The following is a 22,261-nucleotide window of genomic DNA, read 5'->3' as shown; positions in this document are numbered from 1 at the left end:
GTCTCATTTTTTTTTTTGTTAGACCTCATACATTATGTGGAGAGACTGAGAATTTATGGACTGCAGCCAACAGCAGACAGAAGGAAAAAAGGGTGATATGAGAGATCTATTAGGCCTTAGAGCTAACTAGAAACTTTTGAAAAGTTCATATAGGATACCAGTTGATGGAATTTTTTATTTTATGGAGGGTGGGAAAGACCATGAGAAAGACCATGCATCCATGGAAGTAGAGAATGAATGCAGGCAAGAAATAGGCAAAGGATAGATTTTTCTCTCATTAGCCAGTGCATGACTGGAATGGTTTACCTTTAGAGATTGCGAGTGAAATGGTGTGAATAACTTCAAGAGAAGGTATGACATGTGGTGAGTGATATGGGTCCTCCCTTGATGAGTCCCTGATTCCCTGGAGGTCTCTTTTTTTATAGTAGTAATAATAATAATGTACAATGTCATTAATACTTCTGAACAAAGCATTTGAAAATTAAATGAAATGAGATTTCAGAGATTATGCCAATAATATTTTAAGAAAAATGTAAAATGCAATTAAATTCTTGAAACGATCCTTTCAAGAAGTTCATTGCATTTTTTTTTTTTTTTTTTTTTTTTAAACTGCAGTAAACTCTACAGAGTGAGTTTCCCCTTGAATACTATTTGTTCAGAAAAGGGATAAAGATTAAATATAACATTCATCTACTAACTGTTCCAGGTAAGATTGATGCAAGCATAATTGAAAAGAAGCTGAGAAAAACTAGAAAAGAAACTTGGAGAAGAACAAGTTGGGTTCAGGCCAAAAATAGAGGTTGTCAAAATTAGATCTTCACTTTGTTGGATTTTGATTATATAGAAATTGGAGTAATTATTATTTGCTTCAGAATCCAACATGATCTTCCATCACAGAGGCTAGACTTGTAAATATTATTTAATGTAAACAACTTATTTCAGAATTTAATATTCATATAACTACTTTAATTTTGTCTAATATTTAATTAATTATTCAAAGATATATGTATTAATAATGAAAAGACTTAAATATTATTAATCTATTTTAATTATTACTATGTTAATATTATAAGAACTTGTATTTGATAATTTAACTGCGCATTAATTGAAATCTAAATATTCTTATTTTGTTCCTGGTTGTAGAAGTTTAGCGTTATGCAATACCTCAATTTTATTATATTTTGTTTTGTTGTCATGGAAACGTATGTAAGTGAACGAGCACGTTTTTGGAACAGAACGTGGGGAGAAAGCTGAAAGTTTACTAAAAAGGAATTAGTTAAAGAGATCAAGAGAAGAATTTAGGCCGGAAAAACAGATATATAAGCGACGAACGCTAGAATTAAGGAATTAGGAGGGGAGAGCATTAAAGATTTATTAGAGAGAGATTGGCATTAGGTTGGAATCGGGCATTCGGGAATCACAGTAATCGCAATAAGCGAGTCGGCAAGTCACTCGAGCAGCTAAATAAATTCTACTAGTCGAGAGGCGGTTAGCTAATAAGTTGTAGAATAACAATTATAGCTACGGAAGATAGCTGAGTGACTACTAAATAGACTAGTAATACTTGAATTGAGATTTAATTTCAGGGCCAACCTTTCAAGGACACACAGAACCTTATTGTGTGTTGCCTTGATTCATGAGTGATCAGTAGTACTTCATGCAAGAACAATTATTTATGTGTATAGTGACCGATGATTAATTTAGTTATTACTTAGAAGAATTATTTAACGAGTGCGGTTTATTGTTAAAAGTGTTTACAGTTATAAAAGGTGTTTACATATAAGTGGAAGGAAGAGAAAGGATTATCGGTAAGATTATTCCAACCTTCAGTATTCTATACAGAGAAGTGTGTGCGTTTCATCCTAGAATTTCCTTATGTTAACAGTAACTATCGCGAAGATTAACTGAAGTGAAAATTTAAAAGTGTTTGCTTGTAAAGCGATGTTACTGCGATTTTATTGTATTTTGGAACTTAAGGAACTGTGAGAAGACTGTAAAGTAGAGATAGCAGAATTACCATTGTCTGAGTTTGCATGACTGTATTGCCAGAAAGGTTGAAGTGTTTCTAATAACTTAATTAGTGATTTGAAGTTAAGTGTAAAATTTGTGATTTTAAAATTAAATGTTTGTTTTGTTAATCTAAAGTTGTATTTTGCCTGAATCTCTTTTACTGCACCATTCATAAAATATTCGAACCAAAGCAGGTAAATTAAGTAAGTCAAATATACTCGGCCAGTATATATTTTAAGGAGAAATAGTTGAAGGTTGATTTATCTTCAATTCTTGAACTAATCCAGATATAGAGTGGCGCAGTCTTTAAATATAAATTTTCTTTATGTTTGAATTAGAAATCAACTTGCAACCTATCAATTAGTTAAGAACATCGAAATAGTAATCATGTCGGATCTAAGGTATAGATTAAGAAGAAGTAGGATCCAACAACTTTATAAGTAGTTGAGAAATCATGAAAATATGACAAAGTGCCCAGAGAAACGCTTTTCAAAATACTATAATTATATGGGTTAAAGGAACATTATACAGAGCAATATACAAATCAGTAGCTAGAAATTAAGGAAATATCAGAAGATGGTTTGATGTAAAATCAGAGGTAAGGGAAGGATGAATATTATCTCCACTCTTATTCATCTATATGGATTGCATTATGAAAGAAAATGGCATTAAGCCTGATATTAGAATTGGAGATGTCAAACTTGCTTCTTTGCTTTATGTACAGAAGTTATACTCCTAAACACATTCTGTGCAAGTCTAAGATTCTCTAAACTGAATTACAGTTGTAACAGATTTGTCACGAAAATCAGCAATAAAAATACCAAAATGATGAAAATAGGCAGGGACATATAACACTTCAGCAACATTCTTTAGAATCAAGATAATAAGTAACACACTTCAGCTATACAGGAATAATTTTCAGTGAGGATGACAGATTAAATATGGAAATAGAGGAAACAATTAGCAAAGCTGGTATTGGTCTGGAACCAACTGAATAAATTTATATAGAATAAGAGAGAAATTAGCCAAAACACTAAATTAGCAGTAAACAAGACAGAGTTCAAATGACTGTTATGGATCAGAGTTGGGTTAGAAATAAATCACTTGATCAAAGATTAGAGATTACAGATATGAGAGTTCTTAGAAAAATTAAGGGGCGAACAAAGTACACTAATAGCAGAATCATTAAAAATGAAGATGTCAGGAAGGAACTTGACATTGTTAGCATTTAAGAATATGTGAGCAGGGCTAATATAAGGTGGTATGGTCACTTAAGCAGAATGAAAACAAAGGTTAGCAAAATAGGTGTTTGATGGCAAGACGGCAGGAAAAATACCCTGAGGAAAACCAAAGTAGACTGATTCAGTCGGAAGTGCTTAGAATAACAAAATGTTAGATATGACAATACTGAAGTGCTAACAAGTAATACTTATTTGGAGGAAAACTGTCACATTATGTAGTCGCATCATAGTAGACTGAGCACCTCTCGAGGGTACATATCAGAAAATTGATGACATATTTAGGACCAGATGAAAATTAATTTGATAGGTTTGCTAGATTTCATGGGAATTTACACAATACGTCCAATCATGGCTGAGAAATCATCATTCAGATGATGAACAAGAGTGATCTGCCACAGTGAAAGCATCAAACGAAAAATGCTATTTGGAATGAATATTTTTTGCATGCATTTCTTCTTGTCATCAGCTGCCTCTTCTCATATTCCATTCTTGACAATTTTTCTGATCCTTCCAATGGACAAAGAAGACAATATATTTCCAATTCTGTAAACTTTTTTCCTAGTGCTCTCAATGATTGTTTTTTTTAACATGGCCCTTGGTGTTTTCTTTCTCCTTTAATGGAGTGACAAATTCATAATTCTCAATGGCATTATTCTACTCTCTTTCTCTGGGTTCATACCATTTTACAGTACATACCTCCATCCTCTCTGAACTTTGTCTTCAATATCCATCTTTGTCCGAATATATGCATTTCTCAGATGATTCATATCAGTGGCTCTCAACATTTCATCCGAAGAAATCCATCTCCATGACTTCTGTTTTCTTTAGCTGTCAGTTAAGAATATGTGAGCAGGGCTAATATAAGGTGGTATGGTCACTTAAGCAGAATGAAAACAAAGGTTAGCAAAATAGGTGTTTGATGGCAAAACGGCAGGAAAAATACCCTGAGGAAAACCATATAAGATAATCATCTGATACAACTTAGTTGTATCAGATGATTATCTTAGTTTTCCTTGAGAGAACTTATGACCACATAAAGTATCGTTCATGGTTTTATTATCTGCCCGTCTTCTTCAAAATGCTATGTCCACTTCACAGTTGCCGCACGTATCCTGTTACTGAGCTGAGATACTTGAAGGCATTCTGCTCATTTTATATTTCTCACCCTCTAACTCAAAATCTCTTGCACAATGCTTATTAGAGACCCAAAGCAGCTTGAAATAGTTCCCTGCTTTAAAAAAGTAGGGATTCTAGATATGTAAAAATTACAAAAAATATATAAAAGTGATAAAAACAGAAAAAAATTCCTCAGTCCACTCACACAGTACTAATGCACTATAGGTTTACAAACTTTCTGTGGACAGGAATCACATAAAAATAAAATGCAGGTAATCCTTGATAATGCAGTACTTATACAACGTGGTTTCGACATAACGGGGTCTACAAATTGTAGTAACTCTTGTTGAACATAGTACTTATACAATGCGGTTTCAATATAAGACGGTCTACAAACTGTAGTAACCCTTTATCTTTTCATATATTTTTCAATGCGCGACTCAAAAATCAAATTTTATCTTCATTATATTTGCGTCTGCACGTATTGCGCATGTAGTTATAAGTAGCGAATTTATATTTGGGGAAATACCTTTAGCACGCATGTACATCAACTGTTTACCGTAGAAAGAATTTATTGTTGAAAATTGTCTCCATTTTCTGCCAGGAAAGCGCATTAAAAATCATAAGTGTGTTAATCTCAAGCTGAGCACTTTATTTTTTGGCGAGTTTTTTTTATGTAAAAAAAATATTTTTATAGTAATGGCCACTTAGAGCACTTTTGTGGTATACGCGTTTGTTAATAGGGATAAACCCACCCACCGTAAACTGCCAAGGTAATAATTGAACACGATTGAAGATACCACGGTTTCGATTAGCACATGAGACTCGACCTTTGCGAACTTCTTCATAATTGCTCCAATCTCTTCAATAGTGAATTAATTGATGGGGAAATAGATTTAAATGACGAGGAACTGGTACAATTAATAGATGACGTCAAACCAAATGGCGGAGAAAGTTCTGCAGAAGATTCTGATTGTGATGAATCCATTAAAGAATTCAGTTTAAAGAAATTAGCAGAAGGATTGGACTTGGCAAGAAAGTTATTTTATGGATAATGATCTCTCGGTGGAGTGCTCTGGAAAATTCACGAGACAATTGGATATTTGTTTAGCTCCATATTATGAACTTAATAAAAAATTGCAGAAAAGTCTTATTACTGACTTCTTGATAACTAAACCATCTTTAGTTATCAAGAAGTCAGTAATAAGACCTTGCCAAAGTATGCAATGAGAATTATGCTAATGATGTCCAAGAGATTTCAAGTGATGACGACATCCGGCCACTCATAAATAAAGAACATCTACGAAATGTTAGTTTTGAAGAGAGTGATGACGATTAAAATATACACTTTATTTTATTTTGCCTAAAACACATTTATGTATTATATGCAATGAAGTTTATGCACAATTTATAATTTTTTTATAATTTTATACTATGTATTTTGTTTCATAGTTTATGTTTTCTTAACTTACATGAATAACCTGAATTAAATAAAATATTTTTGTTGAATACGTCATCGTTTATATAATGTTAAAAAAAAAAGGAGTTCGGAACCTAATCCTACTTTTTCTATGTGATCTGAGTCTTGCAAAACGTAATTTATATAATGCAGCATTTTTGTGGAACCTAATATCCGCATTATATGAGGGTTACCTGTAAAATGAATTAAACACAAAGCAATTTTTTTTTTTTTTTTTGAAATTCCTGAAAGAGGAAGGAGGGGAGGTAGGGAATTGCATGCTGAGTGTGCGAGCTGGTAAACAGAACTTTAGCAGCACATCACTGAACCTAACTATGCTCAGTCTAATGTCCACTGACATTATTATAGTGCCAGGTTGACAGCCTAAGCATGTAGCATATATATCTGCTTATCAACCAACAGGCCGTGGCTCTGAATTGCACTGGAGGCATGGATAATTGTGAATGTTTTAGGTAGCAGGTGAATTTAATTGTCCAGTGAAACCAGTATTCTGTTATTAGACATGAAATAAGTTTCATATTTGATCTCTAGAGCTAGATTTCTAATTATATAATCCCTGTATGCAAGTGCCACTGTTCAGACCATGTTATGGAATGGAGACTGGATGTTCTCTGTTTACAACTGTCTCTGTTGAAGATATGTCTAAGAATTTCTCTACCCAACACATTTCCCCCCTGCTCTTTTTCTCGTCTCCAGCAAACAAATAGTTACTGTGGTTAAAATAAAAAAAAATCTTAAAAAGCCAAACGGCTATTTTTTCTGACAAAGTTAATTAAATTAAGGGGATAAAAATCCCTTATTATTTTACAGCCAGTATGCGAAACTCTGAGATCGAAAACTACGATCCAAGAGTTTCATGCCGAAGAACTATTGGCGAATCCAAGCGTAAGTGAACACCTGGTAGTACAACACCAAGGCAACTCAAAGCAAGGTGGAGCAAGCTCCCTCACTATTTTTGATATTTTCTCATAATGTAAAACACAGCTCCTAGGAGATATAATACTGCCTTACATTATGAGGAGAGGTCACTACCCAGACCAGTTTCAACCTTTTTTGAGGTCTCATCAGTGAGTAGGTAGACCTGGATGATATCAAAGTTTAAGTGAAAAGAACTTGCATACCTTCACTATATGAATGCCAGAAAGGTGTTCCCATGGCACACCTTTCTGGCATTCGTATAGTGAAGATTAAACTTTGATATCACTTTTGATATGATATCATCATTAAACTTTTATATCATCCAGGTCTACCTATTCACTGATGAGACCTCAAAAAAGGTTGAAACTGGTCTGGGTAGTGACCTCTCCTCAAAATGTAAGGTAGTATTACATCTCCTAGGAGCTGTATTTTACATTATGAGAAAATATCAAGGATAGTAAGGGAGCTTGCTCCATCTTTCCTTCGAGTTGCCTTGGTGTTGTACTACTAGGTGTTCACTTACGCTTGGATTTGCCGATAGTTCTTCAGCATGAAACTCTTAGATCGTAGCTTTCGATCTCAGAATTTCGTATACTGGCTGTAAAATAAAGGATTTTTATCCCCTTAATTTAATAAAAAACCTTCTCCAAAAAATTTCTCCCTAAAATTTAAAATTCAACAAATTTCACATACACACACAAAAAATCCTCCACCTTCATTTCCCTAGCAGTCATTGTATAAACACCAATCTAAATGATGTGTGCCATCCATGAAGACATCCAAACCGGATTCAGTTTTTGACCAAACCCCAAATCTCTAACATAACAACCACAGCCCATGTTAACTGTCCAAGGTACATCTTATATGATTCTTTTGAACACAAGGATGGTATTTGTGTTTTTGTGCAACTCAATATTCCCTACCAGAGGATGCTTAACCATGAATCTTTTCCTTTTCTATCTTTCTCTGATTTAAGACTTTCTTGAATCAGAGAAAGATATCTGCTGTCTCCCCCCCCCCTCAATTCCGAAAATCATTTTCTGGCTTCTTATCTTTGAAGCTTCATTTCCTACAATCCAAATTCCCTATCATTGAAGTTATATTCCTTGAAGTGGGTTTAATGCCTACAATCTTGACTAGATAACTTTTTTCCAAATCCACTTAGTAAGCTGGAAGAGAAGAAGTATCTGCCATAAGCAATGACCTAAAGCAAACTGTTCCCCTCCCAAACACTTCTGACAATCCTTTCCCATTCACCCAACATTTTGGCTTTTTAACCAGTTCTTCGTGTAGGTATAGTGTTGAGGTGACTACTCCACTTGGTAATTCAGGTCACAATCTCAAAGGACAAAATAGTGATTATTTTGTTTTATAATTAAAATGAAGTTATTACTATAACATGGTAGTTATCTCCATAATGTATTAAAATGAACAATCTCATATGTTTCATCTTTGGTGACTACCTTCCATTCACAATGTCCTGAATGTTGGCAATTCATTCCCCATTCTTCAATATTTCCATGTTATATTCAAGTGAAGGTTTTCTCAAAATTGTGTCTTGAAAGTCTAAGTAAAGAAAACAACTTATTTTGTCTCAAATAGCTTGAGACAAATTCCAGTTTCATTTACAGTGTACAATGAAGTACACCAACTTGCAAATCAATCATTAACAAGGGCTAAGTCTGATCCCAAAAGGGCTAAATATAGAAAACTAGCCACCCGTGACAACAGTCATGCATCGTGTTCTGTTACAAAAACTGCAGGACGCAACCTAATAGTAGTACTTAAATCACCTAAAGGTTGCGATCTCCTGGCAACATTCTTCTCATCCATCTTTAGAGTAGATGACAAGCCACATCTGCTGCTTTCACTGCTTCCTTATTCTTAAGAATGCTACTTATCACTGACTTTGACATTTTAAACATCGTCGCCAGATCTGTCAAACGTGTACCGCTTTCGTGTTTCATGATAATTTATTTTTTCATCTCAATTGTCGATACTACAACTTTTCTTTTAGGATTTGTTCTTTCTACATTCGTGGTTACTATAGGCAATAAAAAAAATGAAATGCCAAAAACAGTTAAAAATTCTCTACACAAACGTATTGCGCAATGACTAGGCTGTGTCAAGTAAGAGACAACGCACAGCAGACTGAGCCAGACACACACTGTGCAGGCACGGGGAAGTGAGTGAGGGAAATTAGTAGGGGAGAAGCATATCTAATGAAACTATCTAATGCTATATGACTCTGCGTTCCAGGACAATAGTTCGAACTGTGAATCAAATTTCTTGCGTTCTCAAGTGTTTGAACTCTGGAATGTTTGAAGTACAAGACACCACTGCACTAATCACATCCTGTGTTGTACACCTGAGGATATTAGAAATTAGATGATATTAATTTCTCAAATGCATATTAGTAACTGCAAATAAATCTAGAAATGGAGAAAAAAGTCTTTCTAACAAAAGCCAACATCATGGTGTTAAATTGTGAATGAAGAATTTTATGATTATTAATACTTCATTCATGACTTGACATGAATTGCATTTCCTGAGCTAAGTTTGCTCCTAAGTAAATTGTAATTTAAACACTTATTGTTTTTTTGTTCATTGAAATAATAATTATAATAACTAATATTTAAGGAATTGACAGCGTATACTGGAAATATAGATTAAATAAACTTTAATATACACTTTCCGATATTTCGGCGAACGTTACGTTGCCATCTTCTTGGGAACTTACTAAAAAGACACGTGCACACAAGTACTAATACAACAAATGAGACTGAGGCTAGGATGCTAGCGTTTTCCTAAAGTCCTGATGGTGCCCCCTGGTGGGCTATATTGGTAGTTCTTGGCCTTTGGGCTGAAGTTCTTTTGATAAAAGTTTCCCAAATTTGGGGCAGTTTCATGCATCCAAATTTGTTGAGGTTTGGCATGTTCCTAAGGGCCGAGGCTGATTCCATGAATAGTCTTTCATACTTGAACTTGCTGCGGTGTATTACTGTGGCTTTCTTCCATCTTATTCTGTGGCGAGTATCCAGAGCGTGGTCTGCAAGCCCAGAGTGGCTGTACTGGTGAAATCGGATGTAATCCTTGTGTTCTGAGATTCTGATATTTGCTGTCCTGCCTGTTTGGCCAAAGTAGGACAGTTTACAGCTGCAAGGGACCTGGTATACACCAGGTAGGTCTAGGGGAAGTGGTTGGTCTTTGGTGGAGCGGATAAGGGATGCCAGTTTTCTATGTGGTCTGTAACAAGTGGTCAAGTCATGTTTTTTTAAGATTTTATTGATTTTTTCTGAGGTGCCTCTGATGTAGGGAATAGTGATGGATTTAGACTAATCTTTTTTGTGAGGGGGAGGGGGTGGTGGGTTGTGGATAACTGGGTTAAGTATTTTTTGGATTTTTTGGAGGGGGTAGCCGTTGGCTGAGAAAGTGTCACGGATGTGATTTAGTTCAGTGGTTAGGGCTTGATTATTAGAACAGATTATTTTTGCCCTGTTGAATAATGTTTTAATAACTCCATATTGTTGTGAGGGGGGGTGGTGGGATTGTTGGTGAATGTATCTGCCTGTATGGGTGGGTTTTCTATAAACTGAGAAAACCAAGGTTCCATCAGGTTGGCGGGTGACTAGTGTGTCTAGGAAGGGGAGGTTATTGTTTTCCTCTTTTTCCAGGGTGAATTTGATTCTAGGGTGTTGGTTGTTCAAGTGTGTTAGGAAGGAGAGGAGTGAATCCGGGCCATGTGGCCAAATAGCGAAAACATCATCAACATAGCGAAGCCATATGGTAGGTTTTTGTGGGGCTGAGTTTAAGGCTTTCTCTTCAAACATCTCCATGAAGAAGTTGGCCAAGGGTGGGGAAAGTGGTGAACCCATGGCTGTCCCCTCTATCTGTTTGTAGAATTTTTCCTGCCAAACGAAATAGCCTGAGTTCATTGTAAACTGAAATAGGGCTGAGATATCGGGAGGAAATTTAGCTTGGATTAGCTCTAAGGTTTCTTTGAGAGGGACATTCGTGAATAGGGAGGAGACATCAAAACTGACCATTATGTCATTGTGTTGGAGTGTAAGGTTTCCTATACTGGCTTTGAAGTGGGCTGAGTTTTTTTATGTGTGATGGTGTATTGCCAGTATAGTGTGAGAGCGCTTTGGCTAAATGCTTGGCTAGTTTGTAAGTGGGGGAATCAATGCCATCCACTATGGGACGTAATGGCACATTTTCTTTGTGTATTTTTGGGAGCCCATATATGCGGGGGGGGGGGGTCTAGAGTTATAGGGTTTTAGTCTGTTAGTAATCTCCACAGGCCAAGAAGTGACCTTCTTAAGGAGCCTATGGAGTTTTCTAATTTGTGAGTTGGTGGGATTGTAATTAATGGGGAGGTAAGTGGAACGATCTAATAATAAAGCTTTGAGCTTACCTGTGTAATCTTTAAGATTAAGTACCACAGTGGCGTTTCCCTTATCCGCTTTGGTGATCACTATATTTTTGTTTCTTTTCAATTCTTGTAGTGCCTTGTATTCACTACTGGATATGTTGGATTTTGGAGGTTTTGTTTTGTTGAGAACACAGGCTACATCCAATCTGATATCGTTGGCGATGTGGTTGGGCAGTTGGCGAATCCCGCGTTCAATTTGAATCATTAATTCCTCGGCCGGTAATTTCCTAGGAGCAATGGCGAAGTTGTGACCACGTGACAGAGCGTGGAGTGCTTCTGGCTTTAAGGTAGCTGACGATAGGTTAACCACAGTGTTGGTTTGTAGTTTGGGCGCCGAGTTCTTTGTTAATTTATCAAACTTGTTGATATGTCGGCTTCGTACTCGTTCAAATTCTTTTTTAGCTGCCGTACACGAGATGTCATGTAGTACCGACCAAAGCTCGTGATTCAGCGTATGTGAAAGCTCGTTTTCCAGCGTTGTTATAGCGATGTTTATATCGGCTTTACAACCGCGCTAGCCAGGCATTACTTCGGGAGCAAATTACCGCTACACGCGGTTCCCTAGCCGATATAAACATCGCTATAACAACGCTGGAAAACGAGCTTTCACATACGCTGAATCACGAGCTTTGGTCGGTACTACATGACATCTCGTGTACGGCAGCTAAAAAAGAATTTGAACGAGTACGAAGCCGACATATCAACAAGTTTGATAAATTAACAAAGAACTCGGCGCCCAAACTACAAACCAACACTGTGGTTAACCTATCGTCAGCTACCTTAAAGCCAGAAGCACTCCACGCTCTGTCACGTGGTCACAACTTCGCCATTGCTCCTAGGAAATTACCGGCCGAGGAATTAATGATTCAAATTGAACGCGGGATTCGCCAGCTGCCCAACCACATCGCCAACGATATCAGATTGGATGTAGCCTGTGTTCTCAACAAAGCAAAACCTCCAAAATCCAACATATCCAGTAGTGAATACAAGGCACTACAAGAATTGAAAAGAAACAAAAATATAGTGATCACCAAAGCGGATAAGGGAAACGCCACTGTGGTACTTAATCTTAAAGATTACACAGGTAAGCTCAAAGCTTTATTATTAGATCGTTCCACTTACCTCCCCATTAATTACAATCCCACCAACTCACAAATTAGAAAACTCCATAGGCTCCTTAAGAAGGTCACTTCTTGGCCTGTGGAGATTACTAACAGACTAAAACCCTATAACTCTAGACCCCCCCCCCCCCCGCATATATGGGCTCCCAAAAATACACAAAGAAAATGTGCCATTACGTCCCATAGTGGATGGCATTGATTCCCCCACTTACAAACTAGCCAAGCATTTAGCCAAAGCGCTCTCACACTATACTGGCAATACACCATCACACATAAAAAACTCAGCCCACTTCAAAGCCAGTATAGGAAACCTTACACTCCAACACAATGACATAATGGTCAGTTTTGATGTCTCCTCCCTATTCACGAATGTCCCTCTCAAAGAAACCTTAGAGCTAATCCAAGCTAAATTTCCTCCCGATATCTCAGCCCTATTTCAGTTTACAATGAACTCAGGCTATTTCGTTTGGCAGGAAAAATTCTACAAACAGATAGAGGGGACAGCCATGGGTTCACCACTTTCCCCACCCTTGGCCAACTTCTTCATGGAGATGTTTGAAGAGAAAGCCTTAAACTCAGCCCCACAAAAACCTACCATATGGCTTCGCTATGTTGATGATGTTTTCGCTATTTGGCCACATGGCCCGGATTCACTCCTCTCCTTCCTAACACACTTGAACAACCAACACCCTAGAATCAAATTCACCCTGGAAAAAGAGGAAAACAATAACCTCCCCTTCCTAGACACACTAGTCACCCGCCAACCTGATGGAACCTTGGTTTTCTCAGTTTATAGAAAACCCACCCATACAGGCAGATACATTCACCAACAATCCCACCACCCCCCCTCACAACAATATGGAGTTATTAAAACATTATTCAACAGGGCAAAAATAATCTGTTCTAATAATCAAGCCCTAACCACTGAACTAAATCACATCCGTGACACTTTCTCAGCCAACGGCTACCCCCTCCAAAAAATCCAAAAAATACTTAACCCAGTTATCCACAACCCACCACCCCCTCCCCCTCACAAAAAAGATTACTCTAAATCCATCACTATTCCCTACATCAGAGGCACCTCAGAAAAAATCAATAAAATCTTAAAAAAACATGACTTGACCACTTGTTACAGACCACATAGAAAACTGGCATCCCTTATCCGCTCCACCAAAGACCAACCACTTCCCCTAGACCTACCTGGTGTATACCAGGTCCCTTGCAGCTGTAAACTGTCCTACTTTGGCCAAACAGGCAGGACAGCAAATATCAGAATCTCAGAACACAAGGATTACATCCGATTTCACCAGTACAGCCACTCTGGGCTTGCAGACCACGCTCTGGATACTCGCCACAGAATAAGATGGAAGAAAGCCACAGTAATACACCGCAGCAAGTTCAAGTATGAAAGACTATTCATGGAATCAGCCTCGGCCCTTAGGAACATGCCAAACCTCAACAAATTTGGATGCATGAAACTGCCCCAAATTTGGGAAACTTTTATCAAAAGAACTTCAGCCCAAAGGCCAAGAACTACCAATATAGCCCACCAGGGGGCACCATCAGGACTTTAGGAAAACGCTAGCGTCCTAGCCTCAGTCTCATTTGTTGTATTAGTACTTGTGTGCACGTGTCTTTTTAGTAAGTTCCCAAGAAGATGGCAACGTAACGTTCGCCGAAATATCGGAAAGTGTATATTAAAGTTTATTTAATCTATATTTCCAGTATACGCTGTCAATTCCTTAAATATTAGTTATTATGTCTAACCAGCGTATAAGCCTCTCAACAAGAAGAAGAAATAATAATTGTAATTTTTTTAGTTATTTATCTTATATAAATTCTTTATATTAACTTGTAAATGTATCCTAAGCGAACTGTAATATATGCGTTTTATTTATTGTTACTGAAAGTGAAGGTATTTCTAAGGGACTCTGCTAATGTGATTTGATTAGCTGCTGTCAGAAAACTAAGTTATTTTGAGATAGCGCGTGCCTTAGCATTGGGAACTGTACAACGATCATATGGGAATTTCGTTGTAAACTGAAAGAGCGGAGAAAAAACAAGTTTGGGCAGGAAAAAGAGAGAGGATTTATGAGATATAGGAGAAAGGAACCAGAAGGAAAATGGAGAGAGTGTAAGAATATCGTGAGATGTGATCTAACCTGGGATCGTAGACGTAAAGATTTGGACACTTGTTCCTATTTTAATGAATCTTACTTCGAACTCATATTTATTTATAGTTTCCTGCCACCTTATAAATGAATTTACCTGAGTGAAAGGATAATAATATGATCGAGATTTATCGTAAGACAAGTCATTACGAGCAAGAAAATACATTTTCCAGTCTTAACAAATAAGTTATTGAACTCAGGGATACTATAAGTTTTGTGTTGCCTATAGTGGAAGATTATCGAGAGCCTAGAAGTGTTGTAAGAGTTTTCCATAATGTGCAAGCTATGACGATCATACCAGTTAAGAATATCTATTCTATAGCTAACATGTGATAGTGTTGCTTGTGTCCGGAGAACTTGGTCTGATTTCGTGTTGCTGGAGCCAGCTAGTCAGCTTGAATGAGTGATATTATAAAACATTTCCTTGTGAAACTAATGTGAGAAATTCATTGAAGAATTAGTTCGTGTTTGAATGTGTTTGAATGTCTCACAATGTATATGTAAATTCAAGACTGAGCCTTTTAAAAACTATTTTAATCCTCTGATAGATATTGATGATGCCAGCTAAGTGACTGATAAAACTGAAGTTTATGATTATTCTATGAGACTAAAAAGAATTAATTTTTAAGTGTTTTGCAGTGAAACTAAGTTGAAATCCTAACGGATGAATATTGTGAAAGCTTTATATATATATATAAGTTCTAGCAGTAAATGATGCACTCAGCTGAGTAGAATCTTAATACTTTGTTGAATGTATAAATTATTTTCTAATTGTATTGATCTTAATAGAATTCTTGTTTCTTATGTAAGAATAATTTTGTGAGAGAATGAAATATCTTGTTTAGCTTGATTCTTGTGCTTGCCTAATTTCAGTTTCATTGCACCACTCATTAAAATACAAATCTTGCAGGAAACCCTATGTATAAGTAAGAAAATTTCGGCCTGTAGTAAGTTCACGTTGCTGTTGTGCTATTTGATGCTTGATTCCTTCACAATAATTGTGTGATTTCAACCATAGAGTGGCGCAGTATAATAAAAATTTTCTTTATATTTGAATATGGGGGTCAACCAACAACTAGCAAATATAAGGTTGGATGAAAGACAAAACCAACAATGGGATAGAAATTAAACATTGCACTTAATAGAAAGAGGTTTTATTATTATTATTAATATACAATAGATGTTCATGATTAGTTGCAACCATAAACATGTTGTGGCAAGAGAATTTTGCTATCGGCGATTTTTTTTTTTTTTTAAGTAAAATTATCTGAATGTTGCAAATGATGGTTCTAATAAAGAAGAGGTAAAAATGACACTTTTGTGACTCTTAACTATTTCATGATATACAGGGTGTTCGGGATAAATTTGACAGTTTCGTAAGGAAAAAGAAAATCTTCTTTGTATCTATTAAATTTAATGAATTGACAAAAAAACATTACAGGCAGAGTTAATTACAATACTATCAACAAGATTTACTCAAAATAACCACCATTAGCATCGATCACAGCTTCACTTCTGCTTCGGAACCTCGAACAAGCTGATGCTACAGTCTCCCTGGGAAGGGCCGCAAAAACTGTTTTAATTTTATCCATTAACTGGGCTTTTGTATTACTGGAAGTGCGATTGGTGTCTTTTTCAACTGCGCCCCATACAAAATAATCCATGGGGTTAAGGTCTGGGGAGTTTGGAGGCCAAACATTTGGACTGGTGAAGTCGTAGAAATTTTCAGACAACCATTTTTGACTTTTCCCAGAGGTGTGGCAAGGGGCCGAATCCTGCTGCCATACATACGGCTTACCATTGGCTACCCTTGTTATCCAGGGCTTGACTACAGTTAGCAACTCCACGAACAAAGCCCGAATTCCAATGCCAGGGTTCTTCAACACCTGTTCCTGCAGATTTGCGAGGAATTCTGCTGTACGAACGCAATCAGATCGTCTGCTAGGGATCTTTCTTCTTGCTACATCCTCGTAGTCACCATTGCAAGTCTCTAGTTCATGCCTGATTGTTTTTACTGTATTCAGGGAGCATTGGGCAGCAGTCGTAATATCCTTATTTTGATGGCGGGCACGAATCATCATGATACAAGTTATTCTCTTCCATGATTCAGGTGGGTTCCAGCTATCCATCCTTTCTGACATCTTGTATATGAATGAAGAAGGGTCCAAACTTTTAAATGAAGAGAAGTGTGTGTTAATACATGTAACTTACGGAAAAATATAATTAATTATAAATATGTCAAATTTATCCCGAACACCCTGTATATGTTAAAATGAAATATTATTATTACGGGCGACTCCAGGGAGTCCTTAGACTCATCGAGGGAGGCCCTAAACATCATGTCCACACAACTATACGACATTCTCACAGTATCTATCATACTGTGCTTTATACCGTTCATGTGCCTGCACGTCACCTTTCTCTTTAAATTCTCTCCACAATTGTTTCTTTTTTTGCAGCTCAAGCTTAATGGTGTTATTCATCCATTTAACCCCTACTTGTTTTACTATTCGGACACTAGGTATACAATCAGCCATAACCTCCTGTAAATGCTCCTTGACCATTTCCCATGCTCTATCGACATCCAGCCCTTGCAGTTTTACATGCCATGGCACCGATCCAAGCAATCTCCTAAGCTTGTCATACTTGCCAGCACGGTAATTCCACATACACTGTTAATCGAAATTTCCACACCTTTAGCCACCTCCCAGGTCAAGACCTTATGATCACTCTCTTGCCAATAAGTGGCAACATGGTCATATTCATTACAGTCAAATTCTCCGATGCTATTACCAGGTCAAGCACTCTCAAACCCCTAGTATTTTCAATTGCATGCTGTCTCACATAGTTATCCCTTAATATTTGAATAAAATCCATTTCCTTCCTCACATGTGTCCTCTCCTCCTTCCAATCAATGTTACCATAGTTGAAATCCCTCATAATAGTTACCCTCCTTCCATTCATTTCATCAATTTGTTTATGCAAAATATCTCCACCATCTATTCCATCATCTGGTCTATAGCAGCACCCAACTGTATATTTTATTCTGCCAGTATCAATCTTACACCAAATAGCCTCAAATGAGCTCTTTTCACTATCCTGCAATACAACTTCAATTCTCCTCAGCTGCAGTTCATCAGCTATCATCAATAACACTCCTCCCCCCCCATTTTATTCTCTCTGTCCCTCCTAAACATACTATAACCTACACATTCTATCCCACTAACTATATCATCTTCCGTCAGCCATGTTTCACTAATGGCAATAACCTGTGACCAGGAAGAGCCAATCAAGGCCAAAAATTCTTCCTTCTTGTTCCTAATACTCCTGGCATTAGTATACATGAAATGCAGAGGTCCCTTTGTCCCACTCCTATCTTGATGCGTTATTCTAACTATCCCATTCCGATTTCTTGTCCTTAGTACTGGCTCGGGTACATTATATACATTCTTACACTCAACTGTCTCACTGATGTCTGCATATGCACTCCAACCCCCCCCCCCCCCCCGGTAGTTCTAGTTTCCCTGGTTCTGCACATCCATTTTCACTTCATTCAGCAACACTTTTTCCAGTCTCTGCACACCAAATCCATTCAAATGCAGGCTATCCATCTTGTATTAAATCCTTTTGCCCATCAAACTCATTCCACACCACACCATCTGCATAACCTGCGCATAAAGTCATTCGCGATTATGGCCCTCCTTCTAAACTTCTCTCTGTCATACTGCGGCAACAGACTCACCATCCTAACTCTGTCACTCTTTTCTTTCACTACCTTTAACAATACTTTCAAGTCCTCTCTCATAAAAAATTTATCTCCTTTCAATTCATTAGTACCCGCCACAATTATCAATTCTTTCACTCTCTGTTTTTGCGCTCTAATACTCTCACTTACATCCTTAAATTTCGCACCCTGTAAGTACGATTTAGTTAAACTCCCATCTATCCCCCCCCCCCCCCCCCCCCCGAGTTCTGGACTGGTAGACCAGTTCTCCCCTGAGTTTCAAAACGTTTCAGATAACTTGAAAAAAACTGACAGAAAAACATTATATATACAGGGTGTTCGGGATAAATTTGACATATTTATAATTAATTATATTTTTCCGTAAGTTACATGTATTAACACACACTTCTCTTCATTTAAAAGTTTGGACCCTTCTTCATTCATATACAAGATGTCAGAAAGGATGGATAGCTGGAACCCACCTGAATCATGGAAGAGAATAACTTGTATCATGATGATTCGTGCCCGCCATCAAAATAAGGATATTACGACTGCTGCCCAATGCTCCCTGAATACAGTAAAAACAATCAGGCATGAACTAGAGACTTGCAATGGTGACTACGAGGATGTAGCAAGAAGAAAGATCCCTAGCAGACGATCTGATTGCGTTCGTACAGCAGAATTCCTCGCAAATCTGCAGGAACAGGTGTTGAAGAACCCTGGCATTGGAATTCGGGCTTTGTTCGTGGAGTTGCTAACTGTAGTCAAGCCCTGGATAACAAGGGTAGCCAATGGTAGGCCGTATGTATGGCAGCAGGATTCGGCCCCTTGCCACACCTCTGGGAAAAGTCAAAAATGGTTGTCTGAAAATTTCTACGACTTCACCAGTCCAAATGTTTGGCCTCCAAACTCCCCAGACCTTAACCCCATGGATTATTTTGTATGGGGCGCAGTTGAAAAAGACACCAATCGCACTTCCAGTAATACAAAAGCCCAGTTAATGGATAAAATTAAAACAGTTTTTGCGGCCCTTCCCAGGGAGACTGTAGCATCAGCTTGTTCGAGGTTCCGAAGCAGAATTGAAGCTGTGATCGATGCTAATGGTGGTTATTTTGAGTAAATCTTGTTGATAGTATTGTAATTAACTCTGCCTGTAATGTTTTTTTGTCAATTCATTAAATTTAATAGATACAAAGAAGATTTTCTTTTTCCTTACGAAACTGTCAAATTTATCCCGAACACCCTGTATATACATTCTGACGCAACTTCTTCGTCAATGTTGAGGATTTTTTCTTTAAAATGAGAATGGACAAGTTCTTCCACATCTTCCAATGTTAGCTGAAGGCTGAGATTTTAAAACTTTACCTTTACCACTTCTCAGTTTTTTTTTTTTTGATAAGTTTGAACCCTTCAAAATAATGCATGAAGCTACAAATTTTTCCATACCACTGAAAATTATTCTACCACATTCTACCACACTTCTCCAATATTGTCTATAGCATCTTTGATATAACTCTTCAAGAATCCTTTTAATGTTGGTTTGCATTCTCCATTTGCTAGAAATCATTGTTTGAGTACGTGCAAATACTCCATCTTGAAGTGTGTAATGACATGTTGATTCCACTGATCAAATCACAACGAGATAGTATTTATTAACAAATGAGTCTTCTTTGCAAAGTTCTTAGTCTGAAGATATTGCTCTAATAATGGAATAAAATAATTCACAAACCAACCTTGAAAAATTTCAGTCACTAATGCCTTTCGGATATTACTCAATCATTCTCCAAGCATTCAATCCCCATCACCGCTAGATAATCTTCTGATGCTTTCTGTCTTGACAGCTTCTGTTCATTCTTTACCAGTTCTTTTGAATATCTTTTTCCATAAGTTTTGAAACATTTGACAAGTATCTTGGGCAGCATGTTCTTCAAAATTTCACATGCTTTTCAGTGAAGCTTCATTTGTTAATGCTGCCTCCCCATGCCTTGTAATCAAATGAACAGAATATATTTGATTCTGTTCCTTTTTTAAAATGCCTTTATAAACTTCATAAAATTTATAAATTTTATCAGGTTGTAGAGGCTAACTCTACAGCTGAGAAGAACTGTGAAGATAGTTATATATACACCCTGTCTAAAAAGAAACCAAACTTTTGTTATATTAGAGTTAAGATCCTTGATTATTTGCAGTCCTATTTATAATTACCTCTTGGACAAACAAGTTATGTGGGTAGAATATATACCTTCCATATTCTTGGGATTTTTAGACCATCAAATGCCTAAAGTTTGCACCTGAAGTATCTTCAGGACTGAGGCAACTCATGGTAAAGGTGGACCCAGCTCTCATCACTCATGCTTCAGTCCTGAAGATACTTCAGGTGCAAACTTTGTTTGCTTACACTTGGATAAAGGATTAAACTAAATTTATTATAGTCTAACCTAGTGGGAAAAAACTTCCAACATCTTTCTCTAAATCCAGAGTAACTTAATAATAAGGTAAGATACCTTTTGCAGCTCATATAGGTAAAGATGACTTCTCCATTGCTTCCACCTTGGTATCACCACCTCTGGGCCTGGCTCCCACTGACGAGACTTCAATAAAGGTCAAAACTGGTCTGGGTAGTAGCTCTTCCCTTAATGCATAGCATTATACATGTCCACAAGGAGATGTGCTTTGCATTATGGGAGATACTAAGACAAGGAGTGATGAGAGCTTGGTCCACCTTTACCATGAGTTGCCTCAGTCCTGAAGATACTTCAGGTGCCAACTTTGTTTGCTTACACTTGGATAAAGGATCAAACTAAATTTATTATAATGGGATATCTACTAGTGAAGATGAGAATTGGACATTATTTTAGAATCCCCAGTCAGTTCTCTACATTCCTGAAAGGGAATGTGAAGGTCTCCACTTAGTTATTTAGCTTTGACCTTTAAGCAATCCCTTTGGCTTTGACCCTTAAAAAAAATACACCAAGGGATTTTTTTTATGGTATGATAACTTGTAAGTTCAGTGCTTTGCTCCACTCCTCAAATATACAGTTGTTGATAATATGCATTATCAAATTTCACTCATTCGAATCATAAGCAAGAAAAAAAAAAAAAGCCTAAATGAAGCATATAACCATGAAAATCATAATTTTCCATGATTTTTTAGTATGTTCCAAAAGAAAAACACAGTAATGGGGATGTCATGGTAAGTGATATTATGTTAATGGACACCCTATTCACTGTATTACAAAAGTAGCAAAAATTAAAACCATTAAATAAGACATGATTTTATCATACACCTAACATGGAAGTGACACAAATAGCTACTTGCCTTAAGTTTACAGCTTCGGCATTAATTCGAGATTCCGTTAACAGTGTACGGCAGGTTGCTACATTACTTTTTTGACAAGCAATATGTAGTGCTAAAGAAAAAAATTTATGTAGAAATCAAAATACTGTTAAAATTGTTGGTTCAAATTTGAAGTGATATTCAAATAAGGAAAAGCATGAATGCATTATAATAAAATATACTTTTTTTCTTTAAGAAATTCACTCCTTTATTGTTAAGAAATTATCACATCACAATTCACTGTGCTTAGATATTTCTAACTTAGATTCTCCCTTCATTGATTTTCTTTAGCTAAAAGTCCCTTTGTCTCTGTTGCACTTTCTTAATTCTGTCAACAATTCTGAGGTTTTTGATTACTTTTCTTTTAAAATATTATTTTTTTAATTTTCTGCACTGCTATGATTTTGCATTAATAAATAAATCACATAAATATTACATATAATAACTGACCATCTTATCTGACCACAATTACTATCCTTCAAAGTTTCAACCCTCAAGTCAATTAGAGGGTGGAAGGGGTGAAGTGCAGTACATAGCCTCTCCCACTCAAATATCAACCTCACCTTCTCGTGATCCATCCTGTTCTAAAAGTACAAACGAGGCACTGGCAACCAAGTATGGGTAGTATAACCCTAACATCCTAACACAGTAAACACTGTTAGATCTGCCTATCCAGAGGCATTAGGTAGCAGCTCTATCACTGGATTT

General features: G+C 36.9%; 1 protein-coding gene across 1 annotated transcript in view; it reads right to left on the bottom strand.

The window, feature by feature from the left end:
- The window catches only part of LOC150110021 (ankyrin repeat and FYVE domain-containing protein 1), a 532,825-nt gene that overhangs the window by 126,988 nt on the left and 383,576 nt on the right, over positions 1-22,261 (bottom strand). The window contains 1 exon segment of the mRNA XM_090395273.1: positions 21,536-21,626. Within this exon segment, the coding sequence (XP_090251399.1) occupies positions 21,536-21,626 (91 nt within the window).

The sequence above is a fragment of the Typopeltis vanoorti genome, chromosome 1, assembly GCF_054136105.1.
Source record: "Typopeltis vanoorti isolate ZY-2024b chromosome 1, IOZ_Tvanoo_1.0, whole genome shotgun sequence".
NCBI classification, from domain to species: Eukaryota; Metazoa; Arthropoda; class Arachnida; order Uropygi; family Thelyphonidae; genus Typopeltis; species Typopeltis vanoorti.
The sequence above is the reverse complement of the archived record's forward strand: the minus strand, read 5'-3'. Positions and strand labels throughout refer to the sequence as shown.